The sequence below is a fragment of the Abramis brama genome (genome assembly GCF_963993115.1).
Source record: "Abramis brama genome assembly, chromosome: 12".
NCBI classification, from domain to species: domain Eukaryota; kingdom Metazoa; phylum Chordata; class Actinopteri; order Cypriniformes; family Leuciscidae; genus Abramis; species Abramis brama.
The window spans coordinates 3527746-3543235 of record NC_139974.1 but is presented as its reverse complement, the minus strand read 5'-3'; the positions used below and the strand labels follow the sequence as shown (position 1 = coordinate 3543235).

The following is a 15490-nucleotide window of genomic DNA, read 5'->3' as shown; positions in this document are numbered from 1 at the left end:
TCCTTGTTCTGTCTGCCTAGTCAAATAGGTGATATCTGCAATGATAAAATGGAAAGTGTGTGTGTGTGTGTGTGTGTGTGTGTGTGTGTGTGTGTGTGTGTGTGTGTGTGAAAATAGGAAATAATGTGGCTTTTCTTACTGCTTGCGTTACATTTATATAGCCTACACAATATAACAATATTTATTAGTGCAACGGAGAGCTGTGTGTGTGTACATGGCAGGATTTCGGCTGGGATAGAAAATAGCTGAGGCATCGTGAGAGGTAGGGTATTTATTTATTTATTTATTTATTTATTTATTTATTTATTTATTTATTTATTTATTTATTTAACCGGGACAATGCACAATATATATTCTGTACCAGAATTAGATAAAAGCTAATTAACATTTGCAGTCCCTGGGCAGGTGCCAATAGCATGCAAAATATTACAAAATATACAAAACCTCCCAAAGCCATATTAAACAACATCAATAATCCAAATCCTAAGACAAAGAATTGTCTTTACAAAAATTTTACAATACACAATAAAAAACATACTGACCACATTCGGTGTCTCAATGACTATAAACCTGATTATCCTTCAACCATATTTTTACACCACCTTTAAAATTTATGAATGTACTACATTCTCTGACACTCAGTGGTAGGGTATCACCAAAGTGTGTGTTGCTTCACAAATCCAGTCAGGCAGAGATCAAGTCACTGGTTTCTTTTTAATAATCAACTCAAAACTCCAAAACATTTTAACCAAAGCACTCTTCCAGCTTCTCTGTATGCTCTCTAACAAAACACAGTCTCTCTGTTCTCAGATCATTATCAGCTTTTACCTTCACTTGTGACCGCTGTGTCCCCACCGCTGAGGAACCTGGGAACTGTAGTCCAGGACCAGGTGGCCATCTTGGTTTGTAGTCTCCATGCTGTAACCACCTTTGGCACACACCTTGCCTCTGTGACAGACCCTCTCACGATGCCACATATTATAAAGTAGGATGTTTTAGATGTAAAAATCTTGATCACATTATAATTGGACATATATATATATATATATATATATATATATATATTTTTTTTTTTAAGTGGTTCATGACTCTTTTAAGGGAGCATCTTCATTCTCTTCTCCTTTTTTCAGTTATTTAAAACATGGTTTTAATTCTTACTAATGTTTTTATTTTATTAGCTTTGGTTAATTTGCATAGCTTATTTGTTTATTTGCCCTTTTGAGTTGGCTAGTCAGATTGTGCCACCCTCACCGCATATTTTGTGGTTTTCTGTGCATCATCATAATGCAGTCAGACAGGAAATCATTATTGTGCTTTGCACGACATTGATGTGAAACCTTTTCTCTTCTCTAGATTGTCATGGCAGATCTGACATGACTGAATATATACAGATGTGTTTGAACAGGTTCAGCTTTGGTATGATCAGGTTTTTCTGCCAGAAAATGCACACAAAAACATATAATTATTAGTTTGCTGTTTATTTGATCAGATCTCTCAGTAATACATTTATAATTGAGACATCTATTGACATTTTTATTTAATTATGAATTATGTGCCATAAAATAGTTTGCATTTATATTTCCTCTTGAAAACAGATTTAAAGCTCATAGATAAATATATAATGGCTAAATATACACAGCATATTCAACTATGTTTGCTGCTCTTTTTGAGCTCATTCTTGCATGTAAAAACTGCAGTTATGTAAATCATACCACTTGAACTCTAAACTTTGAAAATTGTTTAAATATGCTGAACTAATAAACATTGCATTAAATAAGTGATTTGATATTTAACTGAATATTATTGTCAAGCACAAATAAACTACACAAACCTGAATAATCACCACACCATTAATGACTGGTTTGCTGTTTATAAAACTGGCTGGTTTACCACATCATCTCAGTTTCTCTGAAATGGAAGTGAAATTCGGCCAACAGGAAAAGACATCTATTGCTATTTTAAAGGAAAACTCCAGTCAATTTTAACATTGAGCTCATTTTTTTGTACATTTGGAGTGCTGTCAGTACAGAGAACAACGACAAAAATCGGTGTTGCCTACACCGTGTTATCCTCTTTTTAAAATGTGCACCCTGTTGACTTCAATGGGGCAAGTTTTAAACCTCTACTGCAGTCAGATTCACTCGTGTTCACTCTGAAGGAATCACTCACATTAGCTGTGCACTTGTAATGACACATCAAGGATGCTAAGAGGCTAAAAGCAGGTTTAAGACTTGCCCCATTGAAGTCAACAGGGTGCACATTTTAAAAAGAGGATAACACGGTGTAGGCAACACCGATTTTTGTCGTTGTTCTCTGTACTGACAGCACTCCAAATGTACAAAAAAATGAGCTCAATGTTAAAACTGACCGGAGTTCTCCTTTAATATGTGACAACTATAGCAGTGCTGATATAACTGGCAATGCGAAGCTCAGGGACAGGCCTATATTGAGTTTGTAAAATAAAGCAGAAATAGATGTCATTCAGCTGATCTTTGGTCCATCAGAGCTCCATGTTTCGCTGCTTCCAAGCCTTTCTGCCAACCGCGATGGTAAATGATTCCTCCTGCGACGATTGTAGTCAGAAAAAACACAAACACAGCCAGTCCAACACCACCGAACATCAACACACGCTCTGTCGGGGTCACTCCCGGGGTCACTCCATCTACAGAGACAGAAGAGTTATTCATATTCATACAAACAGACAGTATTAACTCATAACTTAGATTTAGTGCTGGATCTCCAGTCACTATGAAAAATGAATATCCAAGATAATGATCAACATCTTCTGGCTCTTCTGTTACAAAAAGACCTGTAAATATATTCAGTTTATCAAAAAAACACACACAAAACCTTTTTTAGTTGTTAGTTGTATGGTAGAGTGGGTTAAGAAGAGCTTCTGTCCCAGACAGTAACAAAGTGATCCGGAACAGATCTGGGACGACACTATGATGCTGTTTGGAGTACTTTTTAACTTTAAGTTGTCCTTTGTGTAATATAATGGTTTATTATGACATATCAGGGCCTTAAGCATTTTTCAGATCAAGAAAAAAAAAAAAATAATAAAAATTCAGTGTCCAAACTTTTGATTAGATGTTTGTGATCTGAAAATTTTCTCTGATATCCAATATATACTGTATATATATAAACAGTATATACTGAAAAAAGTAACCTAAAATGGTAAGATCTTAATTAACCATAAATAATGGGGAAAAAAAATGAAATCTGTTACCTCCAATCTCCAGTCTGATGGGTTTGTCGAAGTGCATCTCTGGAGCATCAGACTTTATTCCACAGAAATAAAGTCCTGAATCTGATTCTGTTACTCCAGAAATAGTTAAAGAGACTCTGGTGACCCAACTGTCTGCTGTTATTTCCAGACGAGATCGGTTCTGATTGTATTTAATCAGGAGTCTTCTGCCGGTTTCGTCTTTCTTTGCAGAAATCAGTATATTGAGTTGTTCAGAATTGAGATGAAACCAGGCGACTTCATATCGGTCTATCATGGTGCAGTTCAGAATGATGTCTTCTCCAATCTGAACCCTTAACAGATCAGAAGATCCTGCAGCTGACAAATCTGGAGAGACATTGATAAACGCATCCTTTTAGACTATGTTAATGGCTATTGTATTTGAGATTGATATGTTAAATTTCAAAAATGCTTGAAATAGAATATATTTACCACTGGATGTGATTTGCATAATCCAATAAGAAAATACATAGAAGAAGAAAATGACTTTCTCCATTGTGTCTGTCGCTCGTAAAGGTGTTGATCAAACTATAGGTTTCAGCTCAATGCGGAGACACTTAAACCACAGTTTCCACTTCCTTTACAGAGAAATATAAAGCATTGAACACTAGTCTCAAATCAGTTTAAGGGTTTCATCGTCACTTGTATTTATTTATTGCATTAAACCTCTATATAATGCAAATCCCCATGATAATCTGATGTAGTTTATACTGGATGTGGTCTATTAGCTTACAGCCAAAAAAACTTGGCTAAATAATTGTGTTGATTTGTAAGTCCAAACACAAATATTCCAGATTCCTTACAATGCTAGCTCTATGAACAGCTTTAAAGACGTCCTTTTGTTTTTGAAATTATTTATTTCAACCATATTAAAAGAGAATTTTAAAAGATTTAAGAATACAAATCATTTCTCTTCCTGTTTTTCATGTTATAACATGAGTTTGAATGTACTGTAACTTTACACAGATCACTTTATCATACCAGTGTTATCGTCTATCGTGTTAACGTATTTTTTAAGTGATCTAGTTAAACTTTTGCACATATTTTCTATTGTTCTTTCTGTAAACTGAGAGAGAAAGTCCATCTCTTTGAAGGTAATGACAATCAGGAAGCTTACGCTGCAAGTTTGAAAAAGTCACCGTCACTTTAGCTTTCAACACCATCAATGATAAAGGAAAGATTCTCAAAACATGTAATGCATTAATAATTGTTTATTAAGATATGTTTAAACATATAGACAGCAGAATGGAATGACATACTGTATAGAAAATATTAACAAAATGTTCCCTCTTATACCCCAAGAAAACCGAAACAAACAACTGAAAGACAACCAGAAGACCATACACCTAAAAACGGCTCAATAAGCATACTGATGAATACCTTCAGCAGATACTGGAATTATCATACTGTGAATAGTGGACACGCCCCCTTCTGCTGATTGGCTACAAGTGTGTTGTGGTGCCCATGATATTCACTTTCAACAGCGTTTCTCAGAAATCACTTACTTTCAAGTGCAATACTGCACCTTTATTCCATTTGGTAGATAATGAACAAAAATTTAGCTGCTCCAAGATTTTTAAGTTAAACACATTAGAAAATGAACAAACACAAAAATATATTAAAATATATCATTAGAAACCTATAAAAGTATCACTGTATCACTCTTTAAAAAAAATGTTTTATAGTGTTTTACTCAATACAATTAAAACAATATTTGTTTAATGCAGTTTTACAAAGAATAGAACCATACATACCCCTATTAAGTCAAAAAAACTCTTATGATGTTTAACATGGGAAAGGACGACAGACTCAGTTTTGGACACCCTATTGCTCGTGTTAACACAAACTACAAACAAACAAACTGAAAGTTGAACAAACTACAGGAGATTTTGGCTACCAGGTTTCTCTGTTGTGCTTTTCAGGCTCAATTTATTTTATCTCTTAGGAAATTTGGTTTGCACATTGGCACACATCCATAGTAATACAACACAATAATATAATAACATAACATGCAGCAATAATAATATTATTATTTTGTGTATATCATTTTGAAAGCCTTAGAAGTTCCTTAGAAGCTCTGTATATTGATCCTCTTTATCCTATGATTAAACATTTCAATTAATTTCATTTTTGATGAATATGAAACATGATGTGAATCATGCTATGGCCTTTGGTCACTAGATTTCAACCCAGCTGAAAACTTAAATGGCAGCTTCTTTGGCATGTGCTGGAGCAACATCTTACTAAGACACTATGTTTTGGTATTTCCTTTAATTAGTCACCCATCTGTTCATGCATACTTTCATTTGTGTGTATTCAAGTATTTTACGGTTAGGCACATATGATAATTCCATATAGTTTTTGAGTTACCATGAGAGTTTTCAATAATTGTGATACATAAATCTGCCTTTGCTCTCCTTAATTCTTTTACTACCTTATTTCTTAACATTACAAATGTATTTCTATCATGGACCATCTTTTATCTTGTTACTAATTTTACAGCATTATCCTGTTCCTTCATTAATTTTTAATATTATCATTCACCCAGAGGAGAGACTGTTTCTTGTACTTACATCTTCATCTTAATTAAAGAATCCCTAATTGTAGATTGTAATTTTTCTGTAAATGATTGGCTAACTATTTCTAAATCTGTATTAGATAATATATAATCTCAGTTTATATTTTTTATGGCTAAAATCCTCCTACTTATTTTCTGGAATGCAAAAGAATTCCTTATTACTGGTATATATAGTAAATCATAGTTATTTTCCTGGACATAAGCACCATATTATGGTCTGACAGCCCAGTTATCATATTAAACGACTTTATCATTCTTTCCGGTCTATTACTGAATATTAGGTCAATCTGAGTACTAGTGCTATTTGTCAATTTGTCTTTCCAATTTAAATTAAAATCAAAATCACCCAATAAATGCTTTCTTAAAACTATTCTCATAATACATTCTTAAAGGTGCAGTATGTAATATTGACAGCCAGCGGATGAACTGGGTATTGCACTGGATATTGGAGAGGGTTTTTCCCCTCAGAATCTACGTTCTCGTGGATTGCCAGATTGACGACACCAACAGGAACAAGCACACCTGACGATGGAAAGTTAATCAGCTAATGTATACGTTTGCAATATCTGTATTTTTTGCAAATTATAAACAGCTAATGTATAACCATGACTTGATAACCAGGTGCCATGAACCACAAAGTGTGAATCCAAGAACTGTCTGATTGTTGAATTTACCTTACTTACAATATTGATTCCTCCTAGTAGCCTGGATACATTAGCTAACCAACTTTAGCTAATTACTTAGTCTACAGTATCAAGGAGAAAATTAGCCAACTCAGCATTCGTTTGGAAACCTTTATGGGTTTTAATCTATCTCCATCTCTCAAGCGCATATCCATTTATACAGCTTTTATTATACTTTATACTTTTGATCACACAGCTTTTTAGATGGATGCCGAGGCTTTTTAGGACGGGTATGTTCGATCTCTGACCCTGTTCGTTAACAGGTGTTCTGTCAAATGATGCTACGTATCAGACTTTGCTACCAACACTATATTTTCTTTGTTTAAAGGGTAGGTTTAGGGTTGGTATGGATGCTAACAAAGCCTCAAACCACATGAATATGCTGCTGGTAGCACAATCTGATAGGTAGCAGTTTTCCGCCAACTGGCAACCCGGGGTGCCGAAATACAATTGGGTAAACTGGCAGTGGACTAGCCTGGAAATCCAGACCTAAATCTAAAAGATTAATGGTCTGGTGTCGGTCAATGAAAAGCGGCCAGCTCGAGGGGCGGCAGCAAGCATGCATTTGAAAATCTCACTGCACGGAATTGGATAACACTACGACCAATCACAACAGTAAACAGTAAACCACGCTTAGCTACCAGCGGCGTTAACTGGTAGATTAGACTCTTCCGGTCGGCAAAACAGCAAAAACGCCCTTCTTGCACAGGAAGGATTCGAGCGCCGTCTTCTGTTCCTGTTTTAGATAAAAAGCCAAGTTTAACTCGTTCATTGTAGCGGCCAAAGCCGTTTCAAACAACTGGTGTTCATCCATAGCCATCTTGCAATGTTTACTAATGACTTCGACGTCACAGCGCTGTCGTCATCTCGCCTCTGGCCCGCCTATATCAGATAACCCGCTGTGATTAGTGTAGCTCAGATAGAGGGGCATATTTAATGAGCATCATTACTCGACACCAGAGTAACTCGCTGAGCAAATTCAACTTGTGCTCTCACGAGAACTCTGGATTACCAGGGTAGCAGTGGACAGGATCAAACGAACAAAACAAAAGAAAAAAAACAGACAGATATTCTGACGAGGAAATCACATTTTCAAAGCAGCATAACTGACTTTAGTGTTGTTGTTATTATGAGAAACAAGTATATGAACTAAGCATGTTTTTTAAATATCTGCCAACATATTATGGAACTTTTATGCTTTTGTACAGTCAAAAACTTACATACAGCACCTTTTAATCCATCATAAAAACTATTATTTGAAGGAGGTGCTCGATAAATAACTATAAGTGTAAAAGACATCTGAGTTGATAAAATCATGTAATTCCATCTTACACAACAACTCTCTCTTAAAACAACAATTAAGATATGATGGTAGATGATTCGTGTCACACACCTACAGCTGCAGAAATATGTTAAAGAATCCTCTGCAGGTCTGATGGATCTAACCAGTGTTCGCCTGGGCCTGGTGTCCAGTTGGATTCATTAAATGTGATTTGGTTCCTTCATCTGTCTTGCCTCCCCTCTGCCTCTGTTGACATGTCCTGATATCAAATTTAGAAACCTATCAGAGCCCCCACCCCCAGAGCCACCAGAATCACCAGGGCCACCACCAACAGAGTCAACAGAACCCCCAAACACACTCTAAGTATCAAAGGTGTCTCTACAGCTGGAAGGAGGGAAAGTGGGAAGAGAGCACAATTATTATTTTTAAAGTGTTTTTTTTTTTTTTTTTTCATATTTAAACTCACTGTTTAAATATATTGTAAGCCTCTCAATGCCCCCTGTTGTACTTTGTTGTTCAGTGCCACTAGTTGTGTTACCTGTTCTGTTCAGGTCTCCCTGTGGTTCTGTGGGTTCTGTAAAGATATTGAAAGGTTAGTGCTTGGTTTGAGCAGTAACAGAATCCACACCACCAGAACAACACAAACAGTCCCACTGCACCAGTCAAACCTCAAAGATCTACTGCAGGACGACAGCACTTTTTATTTTCTACATTTTTTTAAATCACTGCTTAAAGTTTCTGTAAAGCTCCTAATGCCTGATGGTTTACTTACTCAGTTGTTCGGTATCCCCTAGACTTCCCTGTGAGCCTGAGTCTGGACTAGATTCTGTAGAGAATATTAAAAGGTTAATCATACAGTTTAGCATTTTCGCTGTTCAAATCATGATTAATAAACCTCAGCTGTTCAAACATCTTCTCTCACCTGTGACTGAGACTGTGATCAATGTTTCATTATTAGAGTCCAGAACTCTGTATGTTCCAGTGTCATTGGCTGTAAACTCATTAATGGTCAGATTTCCATCACGATCAGTCAGTCGATCACTGTTGACCCCGTGACCTCTCGTCCACACCTCTGTCCAGCCTTCACTAGTGTTTCTCTCCACTTTATAGGCGTTGAGCCAAAGAACATCCAACTTCAGATCCTCTCCTTTCTTCACAGAGATCTCATCTGAGGAGGAACAGAAAGACTTTATTCATTATTTTAATGGTGTCATGCAATCAAGGCTATAAGCACAATTTAATATTGGGGAACTAATGTAACCATTTACAAAAGCACATGATGATGGTCTGATCAGTGTCACTTTACCGTGAATATGAAGATGGTATTTCTTAGTTTGTGGATAATTATCCTGATCATCATCGTAATAGACTATCAAATCGTATTTCCCAGCATCACTGAAGATCAGATCCTTGATGATCACGTCACATGCTCCTTTTCTAAATACTTTACAATCTTCACTATGACAAACTTTCACTTCTTTTGCCTGTTTTTTTAATTCAATCTGCCAAATCTTGTCCTTATTGTCACATGTTAGGGTGACGTTGCCTCCCTTTTTTCCTGTCACAGTTATAAATGTAGGGGTGTTTACAGGGAGGATTCCTGCAAATACATACAGTATAATATTTATTCAATACAAAGTATTAATACTGAAAAATACATTGTATATACATAACATATTCTAGTAGAGTAATTGTAGTATTTCTTTTGCTCAAGATATTTCATCATCACACAATATCTGGAGTTTCTCCAATATTTAGCATCAGAAATGCCTGCATTGTAAAAAGTGATAATGTGCAATTGTTCCCTTTAAGAGCTACATTTCCACCTGATGTAGGGCCAGATTTACTAACACGATTTATTTTAGATTTATTTTATTTAATTATTTAAATATAAATTTATTTTATTAAATACATTTTATTTATTTATTTTAGATTTATTTGCTGCACTAATTTTGAGTGGATTTTTATTTTTATTTTACTCCGAACCATCCCTTTAAGTCTCTTGGCTGAGTGACACGACAGAGAAACGGTAAGAATAACTCCACATGGAACTGAAAATCGATAAAAAATTATACTGACCAGTATAGACGAAGCAAAACACCAGCAGCAGAAAACTCCATCTGAACCTGAAGAGAAAACAACAGAAGAGTTGGCTATCCACCTTATTCCGCCACGCCCACTTTTAATACTTCGCGCTTCCGCATTTTGTCATCCGACTTCCGCTAAACTGACACGGCACATCCGGTAGCTATTTCAGTAGTTAGAAGATTGTGTATAGTTAGCCAAAACTTTATCAAAATGACAAATAACGTTAATACCGTAAATGTTTTAAATTGGGAGCACGGAGAAAACTTCGTACGACTATCAGTTCGTCTCACATTGTCTCATTCATCGTCATTGTTAACGTGGCCAGGGGTAACGTTAACCTATGGGAATATTTAACTACGTCCTGTCAGAAGGAGTTGATGGAGCAGCAATAAAAAAATATTTGTAAATAATAAGGAATGAGAATATTTAGGGTTAAGGATAGGAGATTGTAATTGGTTAAATATGAACGATTAAATAAGTTGTATAAAATCAGTTGTAAGAAGTGTTTGATGTTTTCAGGAAGCTAGAGACACCTTCTACTGACCTTCATGTAGAAAAATTTCACCATTTAAATTTCATAAGTAATAAACCAAGATGGTATTCATTTGCAAACTTGACGTGACTTATTTCTTCTAACTAGAAGACTTGATTCATTTAAGTTTTAAGGGGAATCTACAGAGCTCACATAGTCACATTATATTGTTTTATAATAAATGACTGACAGGTAAAATCTGCTCACACTATAAAGGTTTATAAAAATAACTTCATAACAGGTAAAATCTGCTCACACTGTAAAGGTTTATACAAATAACTATTCATAACAGGTAAAATCTGGTCACATTGTAAAGGTTTATTAAAAAAAAACTTCATAACAGGTAACATCTGGTCATTGTAAAGGTTTATAAAAATAACTATTCATAACAGGTAACATCTGTTTTACAAGATTCACAAGGAGGACAAGTTTGACCTTCCTTTCATAGAGGAGATCGGTAATGGTGAAGCCTGTCTGCCATTACTTCATCGCCTGGACAAGGTTATTAAGTGCACGATATTGAAGAAAAATGCGATAACTCATTAAACAATGTGATATTCGATACGATAATGCTTAAAGTATATAAAATTAACTTAAATTAGATTTAAAATTATATAACCTACATATGTGTTTCACATTCTTTTTGTAACAAGAAAACATCCCTTCAACTTGTGAAAGTGAACATCAGTGTTTTACTGTATATAAGATGTGTTATTTTAACATCAGTGTAAACCACGGGGTTCCGGTTATCCTACATTAGGTCTATTTAACAACAGAAACAATAATCAAATGTAAAAGTAAAACACTGCTTAGTTTTTCACTGTATGAATTATATAAACTGATTAAAGCTTATTAAAGCAAAAAAAAAATTATGCATATTGCGATATATACATTTGCGATATTTTGATATATTGTGCTCTACATGTTGTGTTTGGAAACTGCTCTCTGAAACACTTCTCCTCCATGATGTCAAGTCAACGCGAAATCACCTTGCTTACAGTGGACTGAGAAACACCAAACCTTTCAGCAAGATCACCCTGCAATAAATTAAAGGGTTAGTTCACCCAAAAATGAAAATTCTGTCAGTAATTACTCACCCTCATGTTGTTCCAACCCCGCAAGACCTTCGTTCATCTTCGGAACACAAATTAAGAAAAAAACCCAAAAACAAATGGAGGAGTGAGACAGCTCTCAGTTTAATCAAAAATATCTTAATTTGTGTTCCGAAGATGAACGAAGGTCTTACGGGGTTGGAACAACATGAGGGAGAGTAATTACTGACAGAGTTTTCATTTTTGGGTGAACTAACCCTTTAAGACGCAGCTTCATCAGAGTCATCAGGAGCTGATACCAAGTGTGTAGCTGAAAGCTGTTGGTGTATGAATTGGTAAGGTGCTCAGCAACTGAGTGGAATGCATCAATGTCGACCCGGTGTAGAGCTGACAAAGCTGGTCGTTTCTCAGCAGAGTTGAGATTTGGAGCGTAGTTGTGGTCAGAGACAGATGGATCCTCCCATTGTGTTTCTGCATCACAGGTCTGGGGCATGCGGCTGTGATCATCCTCACTGTTGTCCACTGCAACACTGACTCTCATCGATGTTCTATGGAAATAATAGAACCATAAACATTTTTACATTAGTACTTAAAATAGATTTAAATAGTACTTTTTAAATTAGATTTAAATTAGTACTTAAAATGTAGATTTAAATTAGTAGTAGGCTACTTAAAATGAGAATTAATTAATTTATGATGGCACTCATACTTAGAACAGTGTGAAAAAGAAAGATGCATTAAAAACGAGACAGTATACACTCAATCTCCTAACTCTATGTAGGTCAATATCAATATCTGAATGAGAGATGTAGCTAGCTGGCCTCCTTACAGGAATAATGTGAGCTATTGTAAGACTGTAATGTACCATAATATATTGTACTATCGTGAATAATCATTCATGCTTTATTTCAGACCCTTAGGTCCATATCACAAAGTAAACGAAATATAAGAAATATGACATATAGTTGGCCAATGGTTATCATGCAAGATTCGTTGTATTTTGTGAACGGCTCGTTACTAATCTTAAATGTATTCATAGAACGGACTTCAACTAACGTTAGGCTAAAAAGCACATAGATAGGTAAGTTAGGAAACAACAGTTAGGTAAGTTAGCTTACCTGAATCTGACAACCTGTTCAGCACCCGCCGGGACTTCTTTACCAGAACATCGTAGCCGAGCCTTTACTCGGGGTAAGGGTGTTCGTTCGTCAGTCTGCTCCCCGTCCATAAAATGGTACGAACACACATAACACACATGGTACTAACACACAGCGCTTGGGTGAGCAAGTTTAGTGCCTTCCGCCATTGCCTCAGGTGCTCCTCGTGTAAATCGTAAAGTACATCACAACATTCCGATCGCTTTAGCCTACATTGTGTTCGTAACACCGTTGGTTAAATTGTTCTATCCTCTTAATCCAATTGTTATGTCAGCCCCTAACTGAGCATATAATACTTAACATATTTTACCGTTACAACTATAGAATTACGCTAGAAACTAGCGTAGGTCCTTTCAGCCGGAAGTTGAAGTCCCGCTTAGCCGGAAGTAAGATGACAAAATGAGCGTAATGGCGTCGCCCTTGTTGTCATGGAAAATAAGGTGAATACATCACAAACACATTTATACAAGGGGAAAATGATTTGCTGAGTGGTAAAACAATATAACTGACCGTAATACAGCCAACTCTACATTTTCACTGTTATTGTTACATAAAGATTTACCATGTGAATACTGAAAATGATTAAAATGTCCATGCAAGATCTGCATGAAAGATTCATCAAACTATCATCTGAATCTTCAGTTTTATAAATGACTCCACTGTAATCCTCAGACTTAAAATTATCCGTCAAACCCAAAGTCAATGGACAAACAGAAAGTTTATAAAATATTTTTTCCTTTTATCCTCTTGTCGGATTAATCAATTTAGAGTAATCTAATAATTATATTAATAACCCCACAAATAAAAAAATAAAATCAGTTGTAATCATCATAATCACACAACTGGAAACATTCATCACAAGACGATGATTCATTTCCTTGTTATAGCAGGTTTAGTTTCCCACAAACAGACAAAACTATTGGTTTCATAACACAAACTTGCACAGGCTGGGTTTATATTTAAAAACATGAAAACTTACATGGTAAAAGTTTTGAATAAGTCTTTTGTTCTGGTGTCCAAATGTGTAAACCACAGCAAACTCAAACTGAAAGTATTACACAGGTGAGTGTTGTAGAAATATGACGCTACCCACTAAAGGTGGAGTCTAACTGGTTATTCCTGTCCTCTACTGGTTATTATTGTCCTCTACTGGTCATTCTTTCAGAGCAGATTGAACTGTTGGAAGATCTACATTATATTGCAAGGTGTTCAGTGACTGTAAAGATTTTATGATTTTTTAAATTTAATCAATTGCATATGAAATACTTTAATTTGAAGGAATGCCTGTTTCCCTGACAGGTCCATGATCAGTGGCGCAAAAAGTGCGCTATATGCGGCGCAGCACCAGGGGGGCGCCAAAGCGATGGTAAAGAAAAATGTAAAAAATCTTTACGTAGCTGCTGTTGTGCGTTTCTAATAATTTCTCCATTTCCTCAATGTTATATATTTTTTAGATGACTAACAGGCTAGAGTAGGATATTCATAAGATTCCATCATAGAATTTTGACATAGAGAGGGGGGGATATTATCGCGAGCAGGCGGGGGCGCCGTGAGCGCTGAGCGAGCAGGAGTCGAAAAAGATGGATAAAGCGAAAAAGCTGTCGGGATTAAAAATAGAAAAAGAAAGAGGCAAAAGGAGATGGCATGTCAATTGATGCGCCAGCAGCTAAATAAGTGGATGGTCAAAGGCAGCAGGTAGGATTTAAAGTGTGACGTCCACGCATGTAGGCTAGGAGATTCCCAGTGGGCTGACGTGCTTTTTGGGCCGATACATCTAATAGGCTATTTTTTTTTTTTGTCTTTGTCTTAACGGCCCATAAAACTAGTACATCGGCGGCCCATTCGTTTTGTTTTGCTTAATTGGCGGCGCTGGGTTAGTGCCGTTGTACGGAAGCCCTGAACCGCAAGGTGAGAAAAAAAAATAAAGAAAACTTATCTCGTTATTTCGACTTAATAAGTCGTTATTTCGACATAATATCTCGTTATTTCGACTTAATAAGTCGTTATTTCGACATAATAAGTCGTTATTTCGACATAATATCTCGTTATTACGACATAATTAGTCGTTATTTCGACATAAATATCTCGTTATTTCGACATAATATCTCGTTATTTCGACATAAATATCTCGTTATTTCGACATAATAAGGGGACATTCTAATATGCATTAAGCTACATTTAGCGTTCTTATAATGAGTTTCTATGGGAGGAAAATGCTTAATGTCAAATTAAACGCTTTGCGTTCATATTCTGGACTTATCTGATTTTTGTAGTAGCCTATACTTTATTATGATTTTAGTATCATATTGATTAATAAATGCACGCACAATTATCCGTGAACTTGATAAATGTTGCAGATATGTTTTAGGCTACTATCCACAAACAAATTGCTTTCAATTATGTGTGCAAAATTCAGAATTCAACGAATGCAGTGCAACAACAACAATAATAGTTAAATTAATATTAGTATTATTATTAATAATAATAATAATAGTCGCAGTAGTGCTAGGCTAAGGCAGTGCAAGCCAAGTCAATTAAAACAGAGTTTCTGATCTGGCCAATAATGACCAAGCACATGAAGCAAAATAGGCTATCTGCGATTGAGTTGTGTAAAGTTAACAAATAAACCAAATCTAATAGATAAACTATCGCTGGCTGAAAGAGCAATACTGACAACAAAACTAGCACAAAACTATGTGTAATTGCCAAATAAGTTATTTGCCATTAATATGCAACGTTTTAGAAAAGTATAAATTAGTAGAATATCCAGTGTTATGAAAACAGTAGGTCAACATAACTACAATGCATTCTATAATTCCTGGTCTTATTCTGCCCTCTAGTGGCATATCGAAATGAATACAAACCTTAACA

At 35.7% G+C, this 15490-nt stretch overlaps 3 protein-coding genes across 4 annotated transcripts in view; 1 reads left to right on the top strand and 2 right to left on the bottom strand.

The window, feature by feature from the left end:
• LOC311093954 (uncharacterized protein) overlaps positions 1-15490 on the top strand; it is a gene marked incomplete at its 5' end in the record, with an annotated part of 471534 nt that overhangs the window by 411194 nt on the left and 44850 nt on the right. The window lies entirely within an intron of this gene.
• Positions 1462-3764, bottom strand: LOC311094287 (uncharacterized protein). 2 transcript variants are annotated; one of them, XM_084132172.1, is made up of 3 exons: positions 3680-3758; positions 3230-3574; positions 1462-2662 (listed from the first exon to the last, which is right to left on the bottom strand). In XM_084132172.1, exons 1-3 carry the CDS (start codon positions 3741-3743, stop codon positions 2478-2480), a joined length of 594 nt encoding a protein of 197 aa, XP_083988298.1. In that variant the 5' UTR covers positions 3744-3758; the 3' UTR covers positions 1462-2477. The 2 variants fall into 2 exon arrangements, 1 of the variants encoding a protein (XP_083988298.1); XR_014608628.1 differs by lacking the exon at positions 1462-2662 and adding an exon at positions 2777-2809 and having other exon boundaries at positions 3680-3764.
• Positions 4445-13697, bottom strand: LOC311093979 (uncharacterized protein). Its single transcript, XM_084131700.1, has 7 exons — positions 13599-13697; positions 9870-9916; positions 9097-9390; positions 8713-8958; positions 8563-8616; positions 8329-8364; positions 4445-8174 (listed from the first exon to the last, which is right to left on the bottom strand). Coding segments are annotated over exons 1-7 (792 nt in total). The 5' UTR covers positions 13601-13697; the 3' UTR covers positions 4445-8061.

Excerpts from the sequence above, each read along its gene's own strand:
- LOC311094287 (XM_084132172.1), bottom strand. The coding sequence starts at position 3,743 with ATGGAGAAAGTCATTTTCTTCTTCTATGTATTTTCTTATTGGATTATG. Across the intron at positions 3,575-3,679 it reads TATGCAAATCACATCCAGTG|ATTTGTCAGCTGCAGGATCT; the intron begins GTAAATATATTC and ends ATGTCTCTCCAG. Across the intron at positions 2,663-3,229 it reads CATCAGACTGGAGATTGGAG|ATGGAGTGACCCCGGGAGTG; the intron begins GTAACAGATTTC and ends CTGTCTCTGTAG.
- LOC311093979 (XM_084131700.1), bottom strand. Across the intron at positions 8,617-8,712 it reads GATCACAGTCTCAGTCACAG|AATCTAGTCCAGACTCAGGC; the intron begins GTGAGAGAAGAT and ends TATTCTCTACAG. Across the intron at positions 8,365-8,562 it reads AGGGGATACCGAACAACTGA|AACCCACAGAACCACAGGGA; the intron begins GTAAGTAAACCA and ends ATATCTTTACAG.